At 35.9% G+C, this 26,797-nt stretch overlaps 1 protein-coding gene across 3 annotated transcripts in view; it reads right to left on the reverse strand.

Annotated features, from left to right (window-relative positions):
* Positions 1 to 26,797, reverse strand: part of CEP162 (centrosomal protein 162) — a 91,626-nt gene that overhangs the window by 56,059 nt on the left and 8,770 nt on the right. For 2 of the 3 annotated variants that reach the window (XM_030859423.2, XM_060283825.1), the window contains exons 3-10: positions 23,797 to 23,908; positions 20,954 to 21,100; positions 20,435 to 20,618; positions 18,352 to 18,419; positions 13,035 to 13,147; positions 11,382 to 11,412; positions 8,683 to 8,799; positions 379 to 570 (exon numbers count right to left, since the gene is read on the reverse strand). In XM_030859423.2, coding sequence (XP_030715283.1) covers positions 379 to 570; positions 8,683 to 8,799; positions 11,382 to 11,412; positions 13,035 to 13,147; positions 18,352 to 18,419; positions 20,435 to 20,618; positions 20,954 to 21,100; positions 23,797 to 23,908 — 964 coding nt within the window. The remainder of the gene's footprint in view (positions 1 to 378; positions 571 to 8,682; positions 8,800 to 11,381; positions 11,413 to 13,034; positions 13,148 to 18,351; positions 18,420 to 20,434; positions 20,619 to 20,953; positions 21,101 to 23,796; positions 23,909 to 26,797) is intronic. The other variant, XM_030859424.2, reaches the window with a different exon arrangement.

A 26,797-nucleotide genomic window follows, 5' to 3' on the forward strand; every position in this document is an offset into this window, starting at 1 on the left:
CAAATATATGTGTATGGGTGTATCCACAAATACACCCACACATACACAAATACACATACATACACATACAATTATATATTTAGTTGATCCCAAAATACTGTTCTCTATTTAAAAAGTAACTTTAGTATATGTTCATGGAAAAGTGTAAAAAATGTGAAAATACGCAACTGATTTCTTAATTCGGTCAAGGCATATTAGAGGAGGAACTGAAATTTCATCCTATGTTCAGCTCTAACTTTATAGCTAAACCAGTGATTCCCAGATTTAAACAAACGCTTTAAATTCAGATACTGAGAAACAATCACTAGAGCAAACTGCATTTAAATTATACCACACTGGAAACTGTCCAGAGAGGGTCTCAAACAAAGAAGCTTTTACCAGATTCTGTGGTAGAGACGTTTTTAGAGGACGCTTCATTTTCTTGAGGATGATCTTTTGCTGAGTTCTTGGTATTTTCCACTGCATTACTCTCAGGTCTTTGTTCATCTGCATCTCCCAAAGAATGGGCAATATGACAATAAGCCTGATGTAGTGCTTCAATGTCACTACTGCTCTGTCCATAAGAAACACCTGTTGAATTAAATGTAATCTCTAGTATATTCACACAAATACCTAAGAAATATGGAACACTAACATTGTCCCTTAATCTATCAGGAATGGTGTACAAGCCTATAGGACAATACTGACATGATCAAAATAGAGTGAAATACAAACCTGGGTCATGCATGGCCACAGCCTACCAGCATGAACCACAGCAGGCTCAGGAACTCTTGTAGCGGGCTGAGATGTGTCCTGACGTGCTAACTGTAAAATATGACTCTACTAGTTATCGTCTCTTCCTACTACCCTTGATCGACCTCTCCGCACTGGATAAAACTATTCCTAAATTTCTCAAATTGACACAATTTTTCAAGGATTCTGTCTCTCTTCTCTCTCTCTCTGCCTCATGGGGCCACCAAGCATCTTGTACTCTGCATTTCTTCAACTGAAATTCAATCCTCTAGCTTTGCAAACCAATATGTTCCAACAGCCTGCTAAAGCTGCTATAATAGAAAGTGATTTCCTAGTAGCCAAACCCAGCCTTTAATTTTCTTCAACTTTTAAAAATTTTCTTCACCCTGTGAGACTGTGACCCTGCCATTTTCCTGGGGACTGTTTCCTCTGCATAGCGCCTTCTTGTTCTTCCCACTGCTCTGATGGCTGCTTTTCCATCTTGTATGGTAAATGACTCATCTCAGGGCTCCTCCATCTCTTTTTAAAACCTCTCTTTTTTTCTGGGGGGGGCAGTGGTAGTGGAGTGGATAACTTCATCAAGACCCTTCACTTAATAACTGCCCACGTGCACGTGACTCCCAAATCTATGTCTTTTGTCTTTATCTCTTTTTTGAACATTAAACTTCCTGACAAGGAGACTGTTCTATAAGCAAATCATATCTAATGCATCCTCGAGTGAATTAATTATATTCCCCAACAAAATCTGTTCTGCTACTAGTACCTGCTATTTTGGCTGTGGTATGATCAGTTACCCAGTCATCCAAAATAGGAGACGTGATGTCACTGTTCACTCTTCCTTCCCTATTAACCTCCTCCTCTTCCCACCAACTGATGAATACACTCTAGAGGAAATAATTCAAAGGATCTAATGACAACAATGATCTAAGACTTTTATGAGTATTTTCTTACTAATTTTGTACTCTTCACTACTAACAGTGGAATTTTCAAAATTAGAGAAAAGAAAAAAGTGCTATAGAAGAGTGGAAAAAACAAAAAGAGAGAAATATGGTGACCAGTCTCCTTTTCTCTTGATACCCATGAACTAATCAATTAATGCCTAAAAATATTTACAAGAGCATATACAGCCTCCTCTTCCTCTATATGATGTGTAAGTTGCATAGTATAAAATTCTGAGGAACTATTTTCAACTCTAAACATAAGAGGGAGCCAAGTGCCACATATGATTGTGTAAGAATGCCTCACAATGGGATATCTTTCTATCTACTGCTTCAGGTCACCACTGTTATTTGGAGCATGCCCAATAAAGGAACAGATTTGATTAAATACATTAAAAACAAAAAAGTGGAGGATACCGTGAGATCAGAATCACTGACAGTTTTAGCGGCAGGGATATTCAGTAGGACTTGAGGAAAAAGACCTTGCCTGCTAAGCTAAGCCTAATGGTCCCCAACCCCCGGGCCATGCCGTGCATGGCCTGTTAGGAACCGGGCCACACGCCTGAGCTCCGCCTCCTGTCAGATCAGCGGCGACATTAGCTGTCCACTACCGGACAGCAACCAAAATGAGATTACAGAGTAGGCTGGACATAAGCAACACACTTTGGGTGTCACTGTCTACCATCACCCCCAGATGGGACCATCTAGTTGCAGGAAAACAAGGTCAGGGCTCCCACTGATTCTGCATTATGATGAGCTGTATAATTATTTCATTATATACTATAATGTAATAATAACAGAAATAAAGTGCACAACCAATGCAATGTGTTTGAATCATCCCGAAACCATACTCCCCCACCCCCCGCCTATGGAAAAACTATCTTCCATGAAACCGGTCCCTGGTTCCAAAAAGGTCGGGGACCGCTGCCCTAAACCACCTGTCAGATTCAGAGTAGCATGACTGAGGGAGAGAATGAATTTTTATGAAGAAAGGGAAAAGGCACAAGGTGTTTTGTCTCCTCTACAGAAATACCAGGATGCTTAATTATCTTCAGAGTATGTATAAAAGAAATGATCCCAGTGGCAAATCGCACAGCAGCACTGAATGCTCATACCAAATTTAACACGTGTGAGGTGTCAGAAAGAAGAGGCTCTGGCTTAAAGCAACAGCTGAGCAAACATGCAGAAAAGCAATGACCTAAAAGTTAGAAATCAGAAATGGAAGATCGAGTGGTATCATGGGCTGCTCAGAAAACAGAGCAAGGGAAGGCACTTTTCTCCTAATTTGAGTCATTAACCCAACTGATGTTAAAAATAATTCCACGGTCATATATGTTAACCTTTTTCATGCATTTTATAGAGAAAAGGGCTGACTTCTCTGCATGTATTTTATATATCACCACAAGTCAAAAACGCCCTATTTTTTTCCACTTTAGGAGGTTGAAAAGGGTCAAATCCTGCTGGGCAGAGGCAAGGGTCCCGTTGTGGAGCCACACTGTCCTCCTGTGACTGCTCTGGTCATGCAGCCCAGCACAAAATGGTACCTGCCCTTGAGACAAATGAAAACAAGCAAAAGGCCAGATCTGGCCCTCATTTTACAGTTACCAACCATTTTAAGACAATAAAGCACAAGTTTCATGAATAGTATTATCAAAAAAGAGATAATCTTTGACAACATATCACCTAAACGGAGCCTGCTTAATACTGGAAGACACCTGGTAAACAAAAAACAAGCCACTGATCTTTTCAGTTTTTAAACCAAGTTCAGGTGCTGATTTGAAAATTTTCGAGTATATTTTTTGAAATGCTAGGTAAATTCAATACCTCACAGCCAAAAGGTATTTATACTCTATGCCTTCAGGTTCTTTATTATAATTTGTACTCTTAACAGAGTGTTGATATAAACAATAATGATGAGAACCACACAGTTGCCACTGCTTGTTGAATCTTAACAATATACTAGGCACTATATATTAACTCAGTTGATCATCACAAGAGCTCATTTTAAAGAAGAGGAAACAGGCTTAGAGGCATTAATTGTCCAGTGTCATGCAGCTGGTAACTGGCAAGGCTGGGAATATGAATCCAAGGCCACAAGACAATAAGATTATACTTACACTCTTCTAGTAATTGACTTACCAAATTATTTCAGAGTCAAGAACATTTAAGAAATAAGACCAAGAAAATTTAGCTTTATATAACTGACCTGGATCATCTTAATAGAATTTTTGCTTCCAGCAATACATTTTTTATTTCAGAGTTTTTCTTATAACCTACAGCAGCGGTTTTCATACTGAGTGTTACAAAACAGTTTTCAGAGAAAATCACGGGTTCCACAGACATTTGACTGAAATTTCATTTTAAAACACAAAAACTGTAATAAAAAATAATCTGCACACTCAAATGTGCCATTTATATAACTGTAAAGAGCATCAGAGTGATAACTCTTGCCTCTGGCTTTGTTTCCGTGTGTATCTTAGAATAAAGCTTCTCTGGCCATCCTGTACATAAAAGAACCCTCTACTATGCATCACTGATTAGAAAAGCTGTAGCTCTACACTGGTCTTTTAAAAGAATCCATATCTGCTTACTGAAAGAAGTGCAAGTGGATTGACCATCACAGCACATATGTGACAAGTACTTAAATAAAAACAGCAGTAAGAATGAGGAACATGTGCTCAGCACATGCTTTCAGCATCGCAGAATATTCACTTGGGTAGTAACAAGTAAATGAGTAACATGTCTTGATGGAAAAATTCTGTTCTAATTTTTTTTACGTTTTAAAATGGAAGTGGATGAAACAAGATAGTGGTGACTCTTGGAACGGCACTGACTAGAAATAAAAGATCTGAGTGGACTTTGTGGTTTTGATCATGTTTGGTTTTCTCATCTGGTTGCTGGTTACATGGATGTGTTCAGTATTTGAAAATTCATCAAGCTATGATGATAGGTGAATTATTATACAAGTATATTATACTTCCATAGAAAAGTAGAAAAAAAATAAGAAATAAAAATAAAATGCAAGCAGATGTTCAGAGTTGGTTAGTGATTTATCATTTCTATTGTTCTTTTTTTCCAAGTGTCTGGGTTGGTTTAGTTGACCATACTTGTCAACTGAGACTTGCAAAAAAGTAAGTTGAAAAGTTCCCATTTGCACTTGTTTATCTGGTAAACCAAGAAAACGTTCATATTATACAACAAAAACAAAATATACAAACATATTGGAAGTCTGATGATATAAGAATGTAATATCTAGAACTTTTAATTTTAAGAATTTCAAAGGACCATTACTACTCTAACTTTATAAGTAAATGTCACATATGTAAACATTTATATTTATACTGATAAAATACATTTTTTATCTATATAGAGGTACTACCTAAGATTCCATTTAGAGGTAAGAGTTCCACTGCTTTAACAAAAGTTTGAAAAGGCACTATCTTAAAGGTCTTTACAACCTTTAGTCAAGTCTAGATGGTCCTAGACATTTCAGAATTTTAGGATGTGATCTAGCTTTTGCCTACACAGAGGGAACTATGGAAACGCACAAGACCGAAGTCTCAATTCTCTGACGCATGGCAAATTTAATGGAACACTCGGGGGGGTGGGGTGCAGAAAATGAATCAATATTCATCTACAGTACTATACCTTGTAACAACAGCATTCATTCATTTATTAACAAGTATATATCTTAAAACACACTTTACTCAGCCTACTAGCATTATGTGTCACAATTAGCAAGTTCAGATTATTTAAGTTGTTAAATATAGTAGCAAATATGAGACTGAAAATTTTATTGTTGACACAGTCCACCAAAACTGAATCAAGAATAAATAGATAATTTGACCAGACCAATCACTAGAACTGAAATAAAATTTGTAATAAAAAAACTCCCAGGCTTCCCTGGTGGCGCAGTGGTTGAGAGTCCACCTGCTGATACAGGGGACATGGGTTTGTGCCCCGGTCCGGGAAGATCCCACATGCCACGGAGCAGCTGGGCCTGTGAGACATGGCCACTGAGCCTGCGTGTCTGGAGCCTGTGCTCTGCAACAGGAGAGGCCACAACAGTGAGAGGCCCGTGTACTGCAAAAAAAAAAAAACAAACGAAAAACCAAACCAAAACAAAAAAAACGCCCTGCAAACAAAAGTCCAGGACTGGATGCCTTCACTAGGGAATTCTACCAAACATACAGAAAAGAACTTATACTGATCCTTCTCAAGATCTTCTAAAAGACTGAAGAGGAGGAAACACTCCCACAGTCATTCTATGATGCCACCATCACTGATTACAAAACCAGACAAAGACACTACCAAAAAGGAAAATTAGAGGCCAGTATCTCTGATGAATATAGATGCAAAAATCCTCAACAAAATATTAGCAAACCGAATCCAACAATACATAAAAAGAATCAGACACAATGATCAAGTTGGATTCACCCCAGGGTCACAAGGATGGTTCAACATATGCAAATCAAGCAATGTGATACACCACATCAACAAAAGAAAAGACAAATGATATGATCATCTCAACTGCTGCAGAAAAAGCATTTGATAAAACTCAACATCCATTCAGGATAAAAACTCTCACCAAAGTGGGTACAGAGGCAACATATCTCAACATAATAAAAGCTATTTATGACAGACCCACAGCCAACATAATACTCAACAGTGAAAAGCTGAAAGCCTTCCCACTGAAATCTGAACACGATAAGGATGCTCACTCTCACCTCTTCTATTCAACATAGTTTTGGAAGTCCTAGCCACATCAATCAGACAAGAAAAAGAAACAAAAGGGATCCAAATTGGAAGGAAAGAGATAAAACTGTCATTACAGGCAGATGACATGATACTCTATATAGAAAACCCTAAAGACTCCACACCAAAACTATTAGAATTAATAAATGAATTCAGCAAGGTAGCAGGATACAAGATTAGTATACAGAAATCTGTTGCATTTCTTTACACTAACAATGAAATATCAGAAAGAGAAAATGAAAAAACAATCTGTTTTAAAAATGTATTAAAAAAATACCTAGGAATAAATCTTACCAAGGAAGTGAAAGACTTATATGCTGAGAACTATAAAACATTGATGAAGGAAATTAAAGATGATTCAAAGAAATGGAAAGCTATCTCATGTTCTTGGACTGGAAGAAATAATATTGTTAAAATGGCCATACTAGTAACTGAAAGCAATTTATACATTTAATGTGATCCCTATCAAATTACCCATGACATTTTCACAGAACTAGAACAAATAATCCTAAAATTTATATGGAAACACAACAGGCTCAGAGTTGCCAAAGCAAATCTGATGGAAAAAACAAAATTGAAGGCATACCTTCCAGACTTCAGACAATACTACAAAGCTACAGTAACCAAAACAACACGGTATTGGCATAAAAACAGACATATGGATCAGTGGAACAGAACAGAGAGCCCAGAAATAAATCCGCACACCTATGTTCAATTAATCTTCAATAAAGGAGGCAAGAATATACAATGGAGAAAAAAACAGTCTCTTCAGCAAGTGGTATTGGGAAAGCTGGACAGCCTCATGTAAATCAACGAAGTTAGAACACACCCTCACACCATAAACAAAAATAAACTCAAAATGGCTTAAAGACTTATAAGACATGACACCTTAAAACTCCTAGAAGAGAATATAGGAAAACATTCTCTGATATAAATCACAGCGATGTTTTCTTAGGTCAGGCTCTCAAGGCAAAAGAAATAAAAGCAAAAATAAGCAGATGGGACCAAATCAAACTTATAAGCTTTTGTACACAAAGGAAACCATAAACAAAACTAAAAGCAACCCACAGAATGGGAGACAATATGTGCAAATGATGCAACTGACAAGGGCTTAATTTCCAAAATATACAAACAGTTCATATAGCTCAATATCAAAAAAACAAACAACACAATCAAAAATGGGCAGAAGACCTAAACAGACATTTCTCCAAAGAAGCCATACAGATGGCCAAAAGGCACATGAAAAGATGCACAATATTGCTAATTAGAGAAAGGCAAGTCAAAACTAAAATGAGGCCATCATCAAAAAGCCTACAAATAATAAGTGCTGGAGAGGGTGTGGAGAAAAGGGAACCCTCCTACACTGTTGGTGGGAATGTAAGCTGGTCCAGCCACTATGGAGAACAGCAGAGAGGTTGCTTAAAAAACTAAAAATAGAGTTACCATATGATCCAGCAATCCCATTCCTGGGCATGTATCTGGAAAAGATGAAAACTCTAACTCAAAAAGACACATGCACCCCAATGTTCATAGCAGCACTACTTACAATAGTCAAAACATGGAGGCAACCTAAGTGTCCATCAACAGATGAATGGATAAAGAAGATGTATACACACACACACACACACACACACACAATGGAATACTACTCAGCCAAAAAAAGAATAAAATAACATCATTTGCAGCAGTATAGATGAAATTAGAGATTATCATACTAAGTGAATTAAGTCACAAAGAGAAGACAAATACCGTATGATACCACTTATATGGAGAATCTAAAAAACTGATACAAATGAACTTATTAGCAAACCAGAAACAGACTTACAGACACAGAAAACAAACTTTTGGTTACCAAATGGGAAAGGGGGGAGAGGGATAAATTAAGAGTTTGGGATTAACAGATACACACTACTGTATGTAAAATAGACAAATAACAAGGACCTTCTGTATAGCACAGGGAACTATATTCAGATTTTGTAATAACCTATAATGGAAATGAATCTGAAAAAGTTATATACACACATACGTGTGTATGTGTATACACACACACACACACACACAATTTAATCACTGCTGTATTCAGTGAATATAGCAGTGACACAATACAACACTGCAAATCAACTATACTTCAATAAAAAATGTACAATTTATTGATATAACTATGACATATATTATATCACATACATTTCCCTAAAAATGAAGTCAATTAGTCATAGAATATTACATATTTAGAGAACAGCTACTTTGTCCCTCTTACCTGTTCCTGTCATTTCATTATCAGTCATATCTGGCAGTGCTTCTGGATTAGTTGTTGCTCTCTCCTGGTCATCAAGGTTGACCTCTGCAACAGAGTCTAATGAATCAAGCAGCACTACTGGAATAACATAAAAGAAAAAAATATTAGGAATATAGAGAAGCTTGTATGGTTCCATAAACAAAATATTTAAATTGTATGCAATCTGTATAAAAACAAAGATAAATGTTTACATATAAAGAATACATAATCATAGATCTAAAAGAAGCATTTTATTCTTATATACAACAGAGTAGGCTTATGTCAACACATATCTATGCTTATATACAAGTCTAATTTATGTTTATATGTAAAAGGCAAAAGGCCTGCAAAAACTAACAAAAAATTTTTTCTTCCTCCAATTTTATTGACGTATAATCGCCCATTAAAAATTGTATATATTTGAGATCTATGACTTGTTGATTTGATAAACATACACATAGTGAAATAATCACCAAAATCAAGATAATTAACATATCCATTTACCCTTTTTTGTGTATGTGGTGAGAACACCTAATATCTCCCCTCTCAGCAAGTTTCAAGTAGTATACAACATTAACTATAGTCACATTGTTGTGCATTAGACCTCGCACATTGTTGTGCATTATTTATCTCGCATAACTGAAACTTTGTACCCCTTAACCAACATCTTCCTATATCCCCCAACCCCAGCCTCTGGTAACCAACATTCTACTCTGTTTCTAGGAGATTGACATTTTTAGATTCCACATATGTGAGAATATGCAGTATGTCTTTCTTCATGTGGCTTATTTCACTTCATGTAAATGTCCTCCACATTCATCCATGTTGTTGCAAATGGCAGGATTTCTTTCTATTTTTAAAGCGAAATATTACGCATGTAAATACATATTACATATACATGTGTAATATTATATATACTACATCTTCTTTATTCATTTGTCTGTTGATGGACATTTAGGTTGTATCCATACCTTGGCTACTGTGAATAATGCTGCAATAAACATGGGAGTACAGATATCTCTTCCAGATATATATCTAGAAGTCGGATTCTGAATAATAAGGTAGTTCCACTTTTAATTTTTTTCAGGAACTTCTATACTGTTTTCCATAAAGGCTGTGCCAAGTTACCTCCCTACCAACAGTGCACTAGAGTTCCCTTTTCTCCACATCCTCGCCAAAACTTATTTTTTCCTCTTTCTGGTAACAGTCATTCTAACAGGTGTGAGGTGATATCTCATTGTGGTTTTGATCTGCATTTCCCCGATGATTAGTGAACTTCAGTATCTTTCTATACACCTGTTTGCCCATTTATATATCTTCTTTTGAGAAATGTCTATCTGGGTCCTCTGCTCACTTTTAATTTTTTGTTGTTGTTGTTACTGAGTTGCATGAGTTTTTTGCATATTTTGGATATTAACCCTTTACCAGATACATGGTTTACAAATATTCTGTCCCACTTTATAGGTTGCCTTTTCACTCTGTTGTTTCCGTTGCTATGCAGAAGCTTTTTTTAGTTTAATGTAATACCATTTATCTATTTTTGCTTTTGTTGTCTGTGCTTTTGGGGTCATATCCAAAAAATTATTGCCTAGTGCAACATCAAGAAGCTTTTTTCCTATGTTTTCTTCTCACAGTTTTGCAGTTTCTGGTCTTATATTTAAGGCTTTGATCCATTTTGAGTTGATTTTTGTATGTGGCGTGAGATAAGGATCCAATTTCATTCTTCTGCATGTGGATGTCTAGTTTTCTGAACACAATGTATTGAAGAGACTATCTTTCCTCATTGTATATTTTTGGCACCCTTGTTGAAGATCAGGTGACACCGATGCATGGATTTATTTCTGGGCTATTCTATTTCATTGCTTTTGTTTTTGCTTCATTGGTTTTATATGTCTGTTTTTATGCCAGTACCATACTGCTTTGGTTACTATAGCTTTATAATACATTTTGAAATCAAGGAGTGTGATGCCTCCATGCTTTGCTCTTTCTCAAGTTTGCTTTGGCTATGTGAGGTCTTTTGTGGTTCCATACAAATTTTAGGATTGTTTTTTCTATTTCTGTGAAAAATATCATTGGAATTTGATAGGGATTTCACTCAATCTGTAGGCCACTTTGGGTAGTATGAATGTTTTAACAGTATTAATTCTTCCAATCCATGAGCACAGAATATCTTTCCACTTATCTGTGTGTTTTCAACTTCTTTCCTCAATGTTTTATAGTTTTAAGCATAATTTACCTTGTTGATAAAATTTATTCCTAAGCATTATATTCTTTTTGATGTCACTGTAAATAGAATTGCTTTTCTGTAGTTTTCCTGAGGAATATTTGTCTGGTTTTGGTATCAAGGTGATGCTGGCCTTACAGAATTGAGTCTGCAAAAATTTCCTCTTCCTGTATTTTTTGGAAGAGTTTAACAAGGACTGATATCAATACATCTTTGAATGTCTAGTACAATTTATCCATAAAGGCATGCTGGGCTTTTAAAAAATAAGTACTCTTAAATACAACAGGAAGAATTTAAGGTAGGCATAAGGAACGTATTATTGAGAAAATGTGTAAAGTTTAATTCATCAGAAAGTATTTAAAAACAAAAAAAGTAATTTATTCAGAATTATTTAGATGTAATTCTGAACAGACCAATTTTTCGCCAATGAAAATATATGAATATATATAATATTTACCATTAGCCAGCATGCCAGTTTTCTCTTCTTCCTAAATTAAAAAAAGAAAATAGTTACATGATTTGAAACTGAAGTTACACGAAATGACTGCAATGCAAAAGAATAACAAAATTTGGAAGCCAGTGCTTTACTCCATGATGAAAAGATCAAGAAACGTGCTTTCTGGATTTCTTTCATCACACTCATTCACCGACAATTCTATAAGACTAGAGGATGTAGCTGTGAGAGAATGTCTAGAAGTCTCTTCAGAACCTTGGTGATTACCAGCAATTAATTCAGGCCTTTATAAGCCTTGTTTAAAGTATCTCAATGCCACTTGTTCATCCACCTTGCTCAGAAATTCTCCTACTTTTCGAACTCCAAGATAACATGGCTAGTTCACGTAAGATTCCTGCTATTATAATATCACCATTTTCCCTATTGATCAATATTAATGATCAAATATAAGTTGCACTCATCATTTCATCTACATTTTGAGACAAAATCTTCAAAAAAGGCAGGCCATCAAATGGCAAGATAGTTGAAATTTGTCAAAATTATAGGTTCCCTTAGAGTAAGTTTTCTAATTGTGTCACCTGTATTCTCCACTTGGATAGGCAGTGTATAGGATCCACCCATAGGAGCAGAGCTTTCATTCCTTCCTATTTTGACCCTTACTCAGACGGCTCTCTACTAGGCTTCCACATTTAGGTGGACACTTTTTTATACAGACTATACTTTCTTAATATACCAAACTATTGTGCCCTCTACTGACCTATTTGTTTTTCTAGTAGAAATTACTGCAATACAAAGTACTGTAATTGCCATATTCCAAGTACGAATCCCATTAACTTTCTAAGCATAATTATCAGATCGCTTTAACCTTCATGTATTTCTAAGGTCACATTCTTTTCTCCCACAAACTGAGTGACATAATGATACCAAGGAAAAGTACTAGGTAAATTAAAAAATAAGAGTATTTCTTAATACCCAGAAAGTGATCCCTGCTTTTATTTAGAGTCTATGGTTTCAAATATGTTCAAAACATCTAGTCCTAACATACAGTTGCAAGAGACTGTATCCAGATCAAAACCAATATAACAAATAGTCATTGTCCTACTGGTTACTATTAGGCAGCTTCAAGGATAAGTTCTGTCTGGCAGGCAATATGGAGTAGTACCCTTAGCCAGTCTTGGTAGCCAATTCTTGGTAAGAACTGAGAAACAAGAGAATTAGAGTACAACAACACTTAATGTGAATGGAATAGTTTAGTTTACAATCTTAGCCCAGTAAGTTTCAGGCAGTAATGTCACTATTAGCATAAATACTGAGGCAGCTATGTATTGCACTTCACAAGGACAAGACCTACCAAAGAAAAGTATAGTTTAATATACCTGTTTAAAAATTAGATTTGAGATTTTAATGAAGTTTTCAATTTCTAAAGCTTAAGGAAACTTGCCAAAAGAAATCTTTCAGAAAATCATCAACTGCCATTTTTTCATTAAGATTTAAATTTACACCTGAGTTAAGAAAACGTCTGAGTATTAAGAGACCTATAACTTTACAACGAGCTAGACTATAAAGAACTCTGTATTTTGAGCTCTTTATACAGCAACAGTCAGCTAAGGTGATGAAAGAAGTTTCCAAACTGTCAAACATATAATTGATACATACCTGTTTAGGTACATTTATTTTTTCTGATTTGGAATTTTCTTTGGAATTAGTCTCTTCTTTAGGAGTCAAAGGTACATCAATATCCTCATCTTCAAAATCATCACTATAATTTTCTGAAGAAAATAGTTTTAAAAATACAAGGATCATACTGTCAAAAAAGTCAAATTCCATGAAAATATTACTGATTTCCAAAAGAAGTCTGATAAGAGTAATTTATTTAAATGTTAACATAAAGATACCTTGAAGACCATACATTTTTGGGCAAAGATTTAAAGAGAATTCAATTCGTAAGACCTGGGTTTTATTTTTGTACTTTCAAACAGTTATCAGTTTTACATTTTTAATATTTTGTATAATTAACCAACTGAAAATTTCTAGAGCTGTTCAAGAAATTTTATATCTTTAAAAAAAACTTCAATTACTTGATTTTTTAAAGACAAAAATCTCAAAATTGCTTACTTATAAAAGGGAGCACTTTTGTGAAATCTTGACACTCTTAAACAAAAGGTTGGATTTTGCTTATTTTTTTAAGTAGATTTTTTTTGTCTTTATAGGTATCTCTTCTGTAACCCTTAAGCAGTTCTTATGAAAGGTCTATCTCTGACCCCTCCCTCAGGTAAATACTAGCCTTATATGACCTCCACTGTTTCTTAATCCTGGGCACTTCTCAGCTAAAGTCCCACATTATATCTCAATGGCTTTGTAGCAGAAGGGAAAGGTGTGTCCATGTTAATATGATGCCATCAAGCTACTTATGGCAACGGTGGGCAGGCACTATCTGGCCAGGATCTCTTCATCAATTTTTAATTCGTTGTTTACAGCCGTTAAATCAAAGGACTGACTGAGATTTGTGGGCTACAGAACAGGAATAGCCTTTTCAGAGTGGAACTGATCATTCATAACCTTATTTGTATTTCAAAAGTCAGATCACATTCAGAGACAGGATGGCCTGATGGGAGAAAGACTGCATGAGGTACAAGAGAGTCTGCTTCTGGAATGGCCATCCTTCAGTCTTCTCTTAGAAGAGAGGGGACAACTTGAATGTGATTAACAATGGAAGTCTGAAAATAATTAAGTTAAACAGAGGTGCTTTCAGTGAGATCTACTTACAGAAACATCTCCATGTTAGTTCATAAGGAATACAATGGTGGAACAGCATGGGTATTGTGACTTAGGTAGATAAGCTAGGTGAGTTGGTTAACTACATCAATATCTACATTCTGAGGACGAGAAGCACACCTTTCCTTCTCTTCTATATAAGAAAGAACACTGCCTGGGATTTTCTAAATATCAGTAGACATAATTCAATTCACAAAACAGTTACTGAGAAATTACCTTGTATTAGACAAATTCTAGATGCTAGGACCAATATCAGATGATTAAGATCCTAATATTCTAGTGGGAATCATTGAATTTTAAGTACCTCAGTGATTAGTCTTTCTTAAGTAAAGATGATAAACAAGGAGAGAGGAGATAAGGGAGGGTATGACAATGAACTCAGACAACTACTTGGGATTTGGGAACTATCTGAAATCAATGGAGGGGGAATGCAGCGTTTGTGTCACTGCAAAGAAGCAGTATAAGAAACAGTTTGGGTAGTGTGGCATAGTGCTTAGAGCATGACCAGGAGCCAGAAGACTTGGATTCAATTCCTAGTTCTACTGTTTTCAGCTGTAGAACCAAAAGCAGGTCACAAACCCTCTTTGCCTCATTTTTCCCATCTGTAAAGTAGGGATGATAATAGTACTTATTTCAGAGGGTTGCTGAGGAGATTAACAGTTAAAGTGTTATATAATATGTAGTATATATCAGTGTTAGCCATTATGTTTAGCAGTAGTAATTATCTTTGTTAGTATTATTATAGCTTGTGTTGCACTTAATCTGAATTGAAAGTTAATAAAGCCAAATATTATTTCTGATTAAGAAAAGTCCTAATCTAATGTGCATTTTTCAAAACTACATTTTGTTAGTTGCACTTACTAACTGAATAGTCTGTAGGCAAATACTATTGTCCAACATATAAAAGACCAACCTCCTCCTCATGAATCTGTCATGATTAAACTAGGTTTGAAGCAAGAAGGAAATGCCACTGGTAGTCACAGAGAGAAATGAGACAGGACAAGAAATGACAGGAAGGAAAACAGCATATCAGAGATTTCTGAAAGAAACACCACGGGAAATTAAGTTTATATAAAAATGAAAGAATAAAACCCAATTGAAAAGGTGGTTCTCATATGAAAAATATCAGAGACAATAATATCCAGCTCTTTCACACTGTTTGGGAAACAATGAGAATATTAATTTTTATCGTTCTGACCTTTTGACAGGAAGATGTTACACATGTTATATGTTTCTACTATTATATTCCATACCCTTGTAACTTTGAAAAGATTATTTGCGTAAATAGAAAATAGGTAAACAATTCTCAATGTAAAAGATCTAAAAGATACATTTTAGACATTTTTCATTCTCTGTTGGAAAATTTGGCTGTGAATTTTAAGTATGATGCAATCTAGAGGACTTTCTCCTCTACCATCTTGGATATCAAGGACTTTGTAAATAATGAGTAAAATGGACAAAATATATGAAACAATTGTTTTCAGACACTGGACAATCGATAGCACAAAAATATGATTCCCAAGAAAGATAACAAGTGAGCTGAGCCCTACGTTCACTAGAAGGTATGTACATCCTGGAGCGCTGAGCAGGGAGGAGGAGATCAGGAAGGTCTCACTGTGTTAAGGATACAGAGATAAGAGTACAGAAAAGACGAGGTGATTAGAAGCTGCAGGGGAGTGATAAAGAGAGAAGGTACTGATGCAGAAATAGAGCACTAGAAATCTACATGGAGTAGATTTCTGAATCTTTCCTGGAGTCTTTTCTGAATACTGAGTCATGTATGTGCAGCTGGAGCAGAGAATAACTGGGAAGCTGCAGGCTAGACAGACAGTTCCCAGAGTTCGCACAGGGTAAGGAGATTCTGAAGCTCTAACCAGCTTAAGTGGAAAAAATCCTCATTGTCCAGTAGGGGCATTCAGTGGAAATCTCAGGAGGGCTGTGCGTGAGTAGCAGGGTCAAACTCTGCTAGACTAAGTAAGGATCCTCTTGACGTCTCCTAACAAAGCAGAAGAAAAGGCTTGAAAGGATCAAGCTATCTGCCAGAACAAAGCTCAATACTCCTTAAAAGAAGAAAACAAGATCCAGACACTCAACAATGTAAAAAATCTATAATATATTCAACACTCAGTTAAAAAATTACTAGAATTACAAGGAGGAAAAAGTGACCACAACTAGGAGAAGCAGCAGCCAACAGAACGAGATCCAGAAATGAACAAATACTGGGATCAGCAGAATATACTCAATGTTGGGGACTTGGAAACATACTAAAGAGATGAAAAAACAAATCCAAAAGAAACTTCTAGAGTAAAAGGAAAAAAGAATCATTCAATGAATTAACAAAACATTAAAGAAAAGAAGAAAAAAAATCAGTGAACTTAAGACACTGAAATAAAAACTGAAGCAGAGAGGAGAAAAGGTTTAAAAAATGAAATAGTCTTAGTGACCTGTGGGACAAAATTTAACTTTCTAACATACTTGCAATTAGGATCAGAAAGCAAGGGGTGGCAGAAATGATATTTGAATAATTAATGGCAAAAACATTTTTTGATTTTGATGGAAACTATAAATTCACAAATCAATTGATGCTGAACCAGCTCCAAACAGGATAAATACAAGAAACAAACAGGATAAATACAAGAAAAGTACACCAAGATCATCCTCATCAAATTGCCACAAAACTGGCCTAAAGAGAAAAATTTGAAAACAGAGGGAAAAGAAGACAATATATATACAAAATCACAATAACAGGAATTACCACTGACTGCTCATGAGAAATAATGTCAGAGGACAATAGAATGAAATCATTAAAGTGCTCAAAGAAATAAAAACTACCTACAATTTTATATCAAGCAAAAGTGTTCTTCAAAAACAAAGGCAAAATATACTTTCAGATAAACAAAACCTCAGAGAAATTATCCCTAGTAGACCTGCACTGCAAGAAAAGTTAAGGAGGTTTTTCATGCTGAACAAAAATAATACTAGATAGAAACTCAAAATAATACTAGATAGCAACTATTTGGAAGTTGGTAAGAGAAGAAGTCTTAAAAGTTCTCATCACAAGAAAAAATAATTTTTTTGTAATTATGTAAAGTGACAGATGTTAACTAGACTACTTATGGGGCTCATTTCACAATGTATAGATATTAAATCATTATGTTGTACACCTGAAATTAATGTTATATATGTCGATTATATCTTAATTTTAAAATAAACTTTTAAAATTCATTTCAAAATAAAAAGTTAAAAAAAAAGAAACTCAAATCTATGCAAAGAAATACAAGTCATTGGGAACGGTAAATACGTGGATAAATATAAATTTCTACATATATATAAATTTTTTTACCTTCCTTAAAATTTTTTAAAAATGATAACAGATTGTTAAAAGCAATAATAATAATGATAATAGTAATAATACTGCTGTATTGTGGGGTTTTTAAGACATGTAGAAGAAAAATGTATGCCAAAAATAGCAAAAAGGTTGGGGGAAGTTTACTGTTAAGATTCATGTAATGTGGTATAATGTTATTTGAAAGTAGACTCTAGTAAGATAAAGATGCATATTGTGAATCACAGGGCAACTAAGAAAAAAATACAGCAAAGAAGTACAACTAACAACCCAAAAGAAGGGTTAAGATGGAATGGTATAAATACTCAATCCAATAAAATGTAGCACAAAAGCAATAACCAAAAAAAGATGGGAAGATAAAAAAATGAATGGCAAAACAGTAAATAACCATACCAATGAATATATTTTTGCAAAGGGTAGAAACATTTCAATTAAAAGTCTGAGATTGTCAGATTGGATATAAAAGCAAAACTCAGCTATACGCTACCAAAAGAAAACCATTTAAAATATAGAAACACAGGCACATTAAAAGTCAAACGATGGAAGAAGACACACCTCCCTCACCATGCTTTGGATGTATTTGTCCTGACTGCACACATTTTTCTGGTCCTAGCACAAAAGTCCTTTTTCTGTCTTCCAAATGGGTCCACTACCCACTCCCAACAAATGAAGCAGTCCTGCACTTACAACAATTTCTTAGTAGCTCTAATTGTGCTGTAGGCAACTCACTCTACTTGTTCAAGCTCTTTCCAAGATAATATGATTTTCCTTTTATTTTTCTCTTATCAATATCTTTATTAAAAGCTATATTATCTTTTCAAATACTGTAAATTTTAGAACCATTGAAATTACCTGCCAGTTCTTCATGTTTTGATTCATCCTCATGTTTATCTTCAGTCAGTTCCACATTAGCTTGATTACTGGAAAAATATTTACTTAATTTAGTATTACATGTTAATAATACATTACCATGCAATATTTTGTGTATATTTTTTAAACCTCTAACATTACATATTTCTTCTCAAGTACTTTTGTTCTAGCAAAAGCTAAAAATTTGGAAGCTATGAGGGAAATGTTTTGAAAATAAAGGATCTAAGACTAATTGTAGTTGCCAAAGTAATACAAACGGGAAAAAAATGCCATTTTCTTAATTTTATACACAAATATACACAATTTTATACATAAATATATGCATTTACATTTCTCAGGGCCCAGCCAGCCTTTCTACGCTAAAGATTAGGAACTGACCACAAGCTGTAAGAATCAGTGAAGTCTATGTGGAGACCAGAAAAAAACTGCCAGAATCAGCATTTACATGCTAAGAAGCAATTTCATCCTGAAATGGAAGCTGAAAGAGAGAGCCTTGAGCCAGTAAATACTCAGCAAGGTGACGAGAGCTACTTTTAATTATATTGGATATATTAGTTCATATACTGCCTTCCTTCAAACCAAAGAATCAGTTCTACCTTTTTCAGTCCCCCAACCATGGCTTTAGTGAGATCATTAGCAGATCAAGAAACTATAAACTCTAATTAGCAGAAAATACCATTGCATACTCAATACACTACTGCACTCTGACTAGGCTGTTCTTGCGTAGAAATATCAGTAGTTAAGAATATCGTTAAGAACAAAGAAATGTTAAGAAATATTGCAAAGGGGCAAAAACTTGTGACCAGCAAACCTGTGTATGTTTAATCTGTGTCACTGTTAGGACAGGCAACCACCATGGGCCCTGATGGTCCCTAGGTGTTCTTGCTGGGTATGCCAAGAACGCAAGGCACAGACCCTCCTTCCTAGGTCATTTCTCAGGGTTGTGTGCACTGAGCAACTTTGAGAGATGAGGCAATGTTTCTGCCCCCAAAGCAGGCTTGTTTCCGCTTACTCTAAAGCAAAGATTCCCCAAGCTCAGTGACCCTCTCCTGTAAAGCAACCCATTGCACTGGCAAACAGCCATCATGGATGCCGTGAACCTTGTGGGGCATGGGAAACTAAGGCAAATAAACGTGACCCTCAGGTCCTGCTTTTGTGATGAGAAATAAAGTCCATTTGTTTCTGACCCAAGAATCTTGTGTCTATTGTCAGCATTCATAAAACTGGCAGGCTGACTTGTCAGCTTGCAAGTAGGGTAAAAATCTCAGACACAGTTCATAAGGGTAACTGCTTTGTCCACTGTCCAAGAAAATAAGCATCTTGAGGAGACCAGGCACTCTAATGACCAGAGGCTATGAGTCTCCTGATCCTTAATTTAAATATAGTTTGGTGTTCTTAAAATCTTAAAATTGTAATCTGGCTTCCATTTATAACTTAAAAAATTAAATGGAAAACTGAAACTGAGGAAATTAAAGATATAAGGTTTCAAAGAAGTCTTGAGAACGCCAAAGGTCTGCGGCACTTACAAGGCACCAGCTTAGTCAATCAGTAGAATTTCCAGGATAAATGAGGTCCCCTAATAATCATTAGGGTCAACCATACACAAAGGGAGGACACAAACCAAATCGGTCTTTGCTCCCTGGTTCCTCCTTCCCTTTTTGTTCCTGTTTCCCCTGAGTTTATAATAGCTACCAGGCTGGACTCTCTTACTGATCTTACCTCTGGAAAATCACTTAATAAATTACCTTCCTAGTTAGGTCTATTTGGCAATGTGCTATTCATTTCAAAAGTACCTCATGCATGAAATTTCAGATCTCTAGAGGTTCTCAAATACACATCAACATTTTCCAGCCTATATATATATGTATATATAAATCATATTCTACACACACACACGTAAGCTACCCCTGACCAAAATAATGAAGAGAAAATAGAATTAAAACTAAGATTTAAATTTTGCCTGTTATATATGTTTACCCCTTCAATTCCATACATCTACCAGCCTTTCAAAAATATAAAGACACAAAAATCACTCAATGATTAGTTTATATTGTATTTACATTACCTATGTAAAACTTTAAAATGTGTGGAGTCATTAGAATCCAATTCTTTATTTAATCTGGAGTAATCAATGGAAGATGTGAAGCCTTTCTCAAGCCTGGCAAAAAATTGCTCTTTTTCCTCTTGCTCTGCTAATGTGTCCAATCCCAATCCAAGAATGCTATGATTGAGCTCAGGAACTACTATCTCTAAATGGAAAGCACAAATATATTTCATTAACACATAGAATTTTGAAAAAATTAATTTTAATGATGCATTTATTGACATTACATAGTCAGACTTCAAAAAATTTGAAACATACTTCACTTAATCTCTTACTCAAATATAGCTTTATATTCATTATAATACGTAAGGCTATGAAGCTTCTCCAGGGGTATAATTCTAAACCTTCTAGGAAGATATTAAATCTGTCTACACGCTTCAGTAAAGGAGGCTCCAAGATAGTTATGAGTTAACTTTCCTAAAAGTCCTGATTATAAGCATAGTAATTAACCTGTCAACTCACATCCCTCACAATTCTTACCATTGGCCTCTAAGCTGTCAATACTTAAGATAGAGGTTCCACTGCTCTTAAGAAACTGAATCCTTTCAGCAGATTCCTCTTCTATTTCCATAATAGGCTGAGGAGTCTTCTTTGTTTTCAAATAGCTTACATTTGTTCCAAGTAGTCCTGGGATGGGATTTAATATAGTTGGATATTTATGTTAAGAGAATTGTTTTGACTCCTATGCCAACACAGTAGTACTGTTATACTAGCTTAGACTAGTTGTACTGTTATATTAGTTATACTAGTAGACCGTAGCTATGAAATAAATCTGGTCTATGAAATAAAAATCCACCAGACCCAAAATTCACAAAACAAAAATTACAATTCTATTTGACTGCAGTGCATCTTATTAAGTGGAATATTTCAACAACTTGCATAATGAGACGAGATTTTTTAAAAATGATTTTGAAGCACAAGTACTTAACACAGTATACCATGCCACTTGGGGAAGTAATCCCAGGGCAGGAGTCAACGGTCAGACCACACTCACCTACATAGGCTGGGGGTAGGGTTTTGCTCTTCATTCTAAAAGCACTAGAAAACACTGGAAAAGTTATACAATATCAAAATTTCTTTATCCTAGCAGTATATATTTGTTGTAAAAAACTGATATATGGGAAAAATAACTATATTATATGATACAAATAATAAGATTAGAAAAATACCACTTTTGCTTAGAAGGAAGCCTTATTGAGAAGTTACAAATTGTGATTTCAATTTCCTACTTAGCATCCTATTGGAGAGGCTTTAGAAACAAATTATTTTATGGCTCTGTGTGAATAATGGTTTTAACTGATCCAGTAACAGCTGGAGAAAATCAGGAGATATATCTATAGGCACTTCAAATGAAAACATACACGCCAAGGTCAGGGTGCCGTCGGGGCATCTGTCCAGGGTCTCAGCCCGGCTCTGAAGATGGACTCAGGGATATGACCCACACTAACCAACCTCATTTGAGACTAATACAACTGAAACCAAGATCCAATTCAGTTATTTATAATGAAGAGTATAACCAGTAGGAGAATTAGACGGTTTCACTAACTAGACAGAACATTTTGTCCTTATGGCAACTGAAAGAGAAAGCAAAATTATAAGGTTGAAGTAGCTCAATGTTGATGTTTAATGGCATCTATGTAAGATTGGGAATGCATTCCTCTCCAAAGGGGTGTTCAATTCTCCCTTAGAAGCTTCTATACTCTTGATGGCAGGAATCATATTTAGTTTTTGCATACTAGTGCCAAGTACTCAGAACATAACATGAACTCAATAAACGTTTGTGACTGAACCAGGGACCAGGTTATACCCCTGGGCAGAGGAACCTTCTTCCGCTGTGTTTAAACGGACACTGTCAAAGCCTCCTTCCTAAGTATCCTTTGCATCCTTTACTAATCAAATTCACTCTGATTGATACATTCTTTTAAAAAAAAGTTTAGTATCTTTAGTCAGGTTACATTTAAGTGTTGGTCTAGGACCTATTCTTTCCCTTTAGGGTGAGTTTGCATACTCTATCTCTGATTCATTATTTTCTAGATAAAGATTTTAATGCTGAATAAGTCACAAATCATTGTCAACTATTTCAATAGTACTTAATCATATAATATCCTTTTCAAGCATCAATGGGGGAAAGATTCTAAAACATAATTCTTCACATGCAAACTTTACCACTGTGCATCGTTTATGGATTTATGAAAACACACTGTACTTTTCAATAAGGCAATTCCTTACTGTAAAGTATTAAGAAGAACAGAGAAGTGACTATCAAATTCACAGTAACATTTATTAAACACATTTATTATTTACTGTTGAGGGTCAAGGAGCACAAGGAAAAAGAAGAGATATAGAAATCCTATCAGTTCATAAAATAGTGCTTAGTGATACACAAATATTGTGAACATAGGTACTTAACAGAGGTAGTCTGAGGATCCTTGCGAATACAGCAGTATCATATATAGTAGCTATACTGAAGAAAACACCCAGAGAGTAATTTTCTATTTGTAAAGATGTGAGTAGGAATAGTTCCAAAAAAGATATACGCATGTGCTAGACAGGATCAATAATGAGTTATTTACTATTAAGGTAATAAAATTATTTTTCTCTACTGTCATTAACAGAGAGCAATACCAAAATCTATAGATTTGTTAAAATCTTCCCAATGCAGTGACATTAATACATTGTCAGAATATTTTATTAAATCACTTTAAATCAATTTACCATTAAACATGATAATATATAAATATACCTAACAGTATTCACCAGCTTAAATTGAGGAACGATAAATTATTTCAATGTAAAATAATCTGATAATGCAGAAACACAGATTCCCTATTATATAAAAAATATATCATAAAGTAATATGAAAATCAAGTCAAACTTCAAAAATTCACACTATTAGTATTATTTTCCTTATATATTTATTAAAAGCACGGTAAGAAAATCCAGAATTAAAAGTCTTGTCTGGGCTTCCCTGGTGGCGCAGTGGTTGAGAATCTGCCTGCTAATGCAGGGGACATGGGTTCGAGCCCTGGTCTGGGAAGATCCCACATGCCGCAGAGCAACTAGGCCCGTGAGCCACAACTACTGAGCCTGCACGTATGGAGCCTGTGCTCTGCAACAAGAAAGGCCACAACAGTGAGAGGCCCGTGCACTGCGATGAAGAGTGGTCCCCGCTTGCCACAACTAGAGAAAGCCCTCGCACAGAAACGAAGACCCAACACAGCCAAAAATAAACAAACAAATGTGGGGTTTAAAAAAAAAAAAAAAAAGTCTTGACTGCCCCCCTGTGGTCAAATAACTTAAAATTAAAAATCAGCAATATTTACCACCATCTTCAAATTCATCTTCAGTTATCCACCATGGCACTGTATCATTCTTCTTCACTTCTTTAGGTTGTCTAGGTGTTTTATTTGAATTTTCAAAAGAATCATCTGAAAGCTAAATCATATACAAGCTAGTGAATTTTAAATTCAAGAATCCCAGATTTATCACTGAAAATGTTTCTTTGTTCTCTGATATTTCAGTTATCACCTAAACATTCTCAGCAATTATGTATAAATTCATATATTTCTAGACTTATAGGGTCAAAATAACTTAAACATCAAGAATACATCTCTGAACACTGATTTCATACCCAGAACTAAACAAGCAGACGAAACAAGGAGAAAAACATCAACAATAAAAACAAAGAAATAAAAAACTTGATCAAGAAACCTAATCAGGAAGGAATAAAAGGATATAATCCTTTTTTAGACACTATCTCAGGTCTAAGAATAAATAATGATTGTGCAAAATCACCTAGCATCACTCTAGAGGAACACAAAATTCTAAGACCAGGAAGAACTGAGTGTGAGGTGTTTACCACAGAAATTTGCATTTGTCACAATGATTAATAAACTTTAATAAACTTTTATTTGTCCTTTTCTACTCTTCAGGTTCAAATCTTACTACAATCCTAAACCCCTACTCTAACCCCGATCTACCACCCTTACTCTCAGCCAATAACTTGGGCTCTCTCTTCACAGAGAAAATAAAGACCTTAGGTCAAAAACTACCTTCCTTCTCCTTCCCCTCACTCCACCACTAAACTCGCCTGTTAAGACACTGCTTTCCTCTCTCAGAAGAGCAATTCTTTCCTCCACTCCCAGGAGAACCTGCAGAGGGGCCACCTCCCGCCTCACCAAGTTCTCGCTTGCTGGGTTATCCTAATGCATCTCTGCACCTCACTCCCTCCGCAATCTCCTTGCCCTCCTCCCCTCAGGTTATAAACTTGCTCATCACTGCATCCCCAGGGCCTAGCACAGCACCTGGCATAATTGTATAGTATAAGAATGAACACTTGGGCTTCCCTGGTGGCGCAGTGGTTGAGAGTCTGCCTGCCAATGCAGGGGACACGGGTTTGTGCCCCAGTCCGGGAAGATCCCACATACCGCGGAGCGGCTGGGCCCGTGAGCCATGGCCGCTGAGCCTGCGCGTCCGGAGCCTGTGCTCCGCAACGGGAGAGGCCACAACAGTGAGGGGCCCGCGTGCCAGAAAAAAAAAAAAAAAAAAAGAATGAACACTTAAGTCTACCCTACTTAAAAAAACCAAAACAAACAAACAAAACAAAGCAAACAGGCAAAGTTCCTTACTCCTACCTCCCTTTCATTCTATCTATCATCTTTCCTTTATATACATTCTAACTTCTCCAGGTCACTGTTAAACCCCTTAAAATCTGGTCCCCATCCAAAACAGCTCTCCTCAGTCACCACAGGCCTCCTACATGCCACAAATAAAGGATGACTGTCAGTCACCTCCCTGATCATACCATGGAGTTTGACATGGTGACCAACTCTCACTTCGGGCAAATCTCGCCCTTTGACCTCATAGCACCACCTCCTCCAGGTTATACTTCACCTCTGTGACCTTTCCTAACCAACTCTAATAGCTCTTGGCCCTTTTGCCCTTTTCTTTAACACAAGACTTCCCCAGGACTCTGCTCTTGGTCCTTTTTATCCTTATTCTACACACTTTTTCTGGAGAAGAAATCAACGTTTATTAATTACTTGCCTGCTCTACGTCAGGATCTATACTCAGGTTATTTTAGTCTTTAAATAATCCAGCAGAGATTTACTGATGGGGAAGTAAGCTCAGAGAAGTTAAGCAACTTGTCCAGGTTGCGACTATCAGTAAGTGATACAGAGCTGGGATTCAAACTTGGGTTTCTCTAACTAAGGCCTGTCCACTTTCAAATACTCTATATGGTCCCCCAACTAGGACATTGGTACCTGGGGCACTTCTTAAACTTCTGAGATGACTACACACACATTTCCACCTGCCAACCAAACAACTCTACCCCAGTGACTTGTAAGAATGCCATTTTTAAATCTTCGAAAAGAACTCACTGTCTTCCTTGACCACCAGGCAGGATGAGGGGAGGAGAAAAGAAAGAGTATTCTTTACTCCATCTGAATTTTAGTTGCATCACCTTCCACACAGTCTTATACTTCACTGTCACGCTGAAATGTTCCATTTCTCTCTTTCTATCTCTCGCTGTTTACCAAACTCTGACAATCTGCCTCAGATTCAGTTTTTTCCTCCTAAACCCATGGCTACATAAAAGTGTGAAAGAAGGACTATAAGTTTTTGGAGCCAGACAGATCTGAGTTCAAACTTTTAACTTCAAAATAAGCTAGTTCTGTTGCTTAGGGAAAATTACGCCTCTTTTCAGTTTATACATATATAAAACAAGCATGGCGACACTGACCTTACAGGGCTGTGGCAAAGATCAGCAAAGAAACAGAGAATGCCCATCCTACTGTCTAATACATAGTAGGTATTCTTACTTCTGACAATCTTCCACACTGCTTTCTAGGCTACTATCATTAAACACGAAACAAAACAAAACAGCTGGCTGCTCAGTTAACAACAGTGCTCGTGAGGATATGGAGAAACTGGAACCCTAATATTACTAATACACTTCTGGTGAGAGTAAAATGGCACAGCCGTTTAGGAAACAGTTTGACAGTTCCTCCAAAGGTTAAACATAGAGCTACCATATGACCCAGCATTCCCACTCCTAGGTATACACACAAGTGAAAACATACAACCACACAAAAACTTATATACAATTGTCATAGCGGCACTATTCATAATTGCTAGAAAGTGGAAAGAACTCAAATGTCCATCAGCTGATAAGTAGGTAAACAAAATGTGGTAAATCCATACGATGGAATATTATTCAGCTATTAAAAAAAGGAATGAGGTACTGATAGATATGACAACATAAATGAACCTTGAAATTGTTACGTTAAGTAGAACAAGCTGTAAGAAAGACATGTGGAATCG

Source organism: Globicephala melas, chromosome 14, assembly GCF_963455315.2.
Source record: "Globicephala melas chromosome 14, mGloMel1.2, whole genome shotgun sequence".
Classification (NCBI taxonomy): domain Eukaryota; kingdom Metazoa; phylum Chordata; class Mammalia; order Artiodactyla; family Delphinidae; genus Globicephala; species Globicephala melas.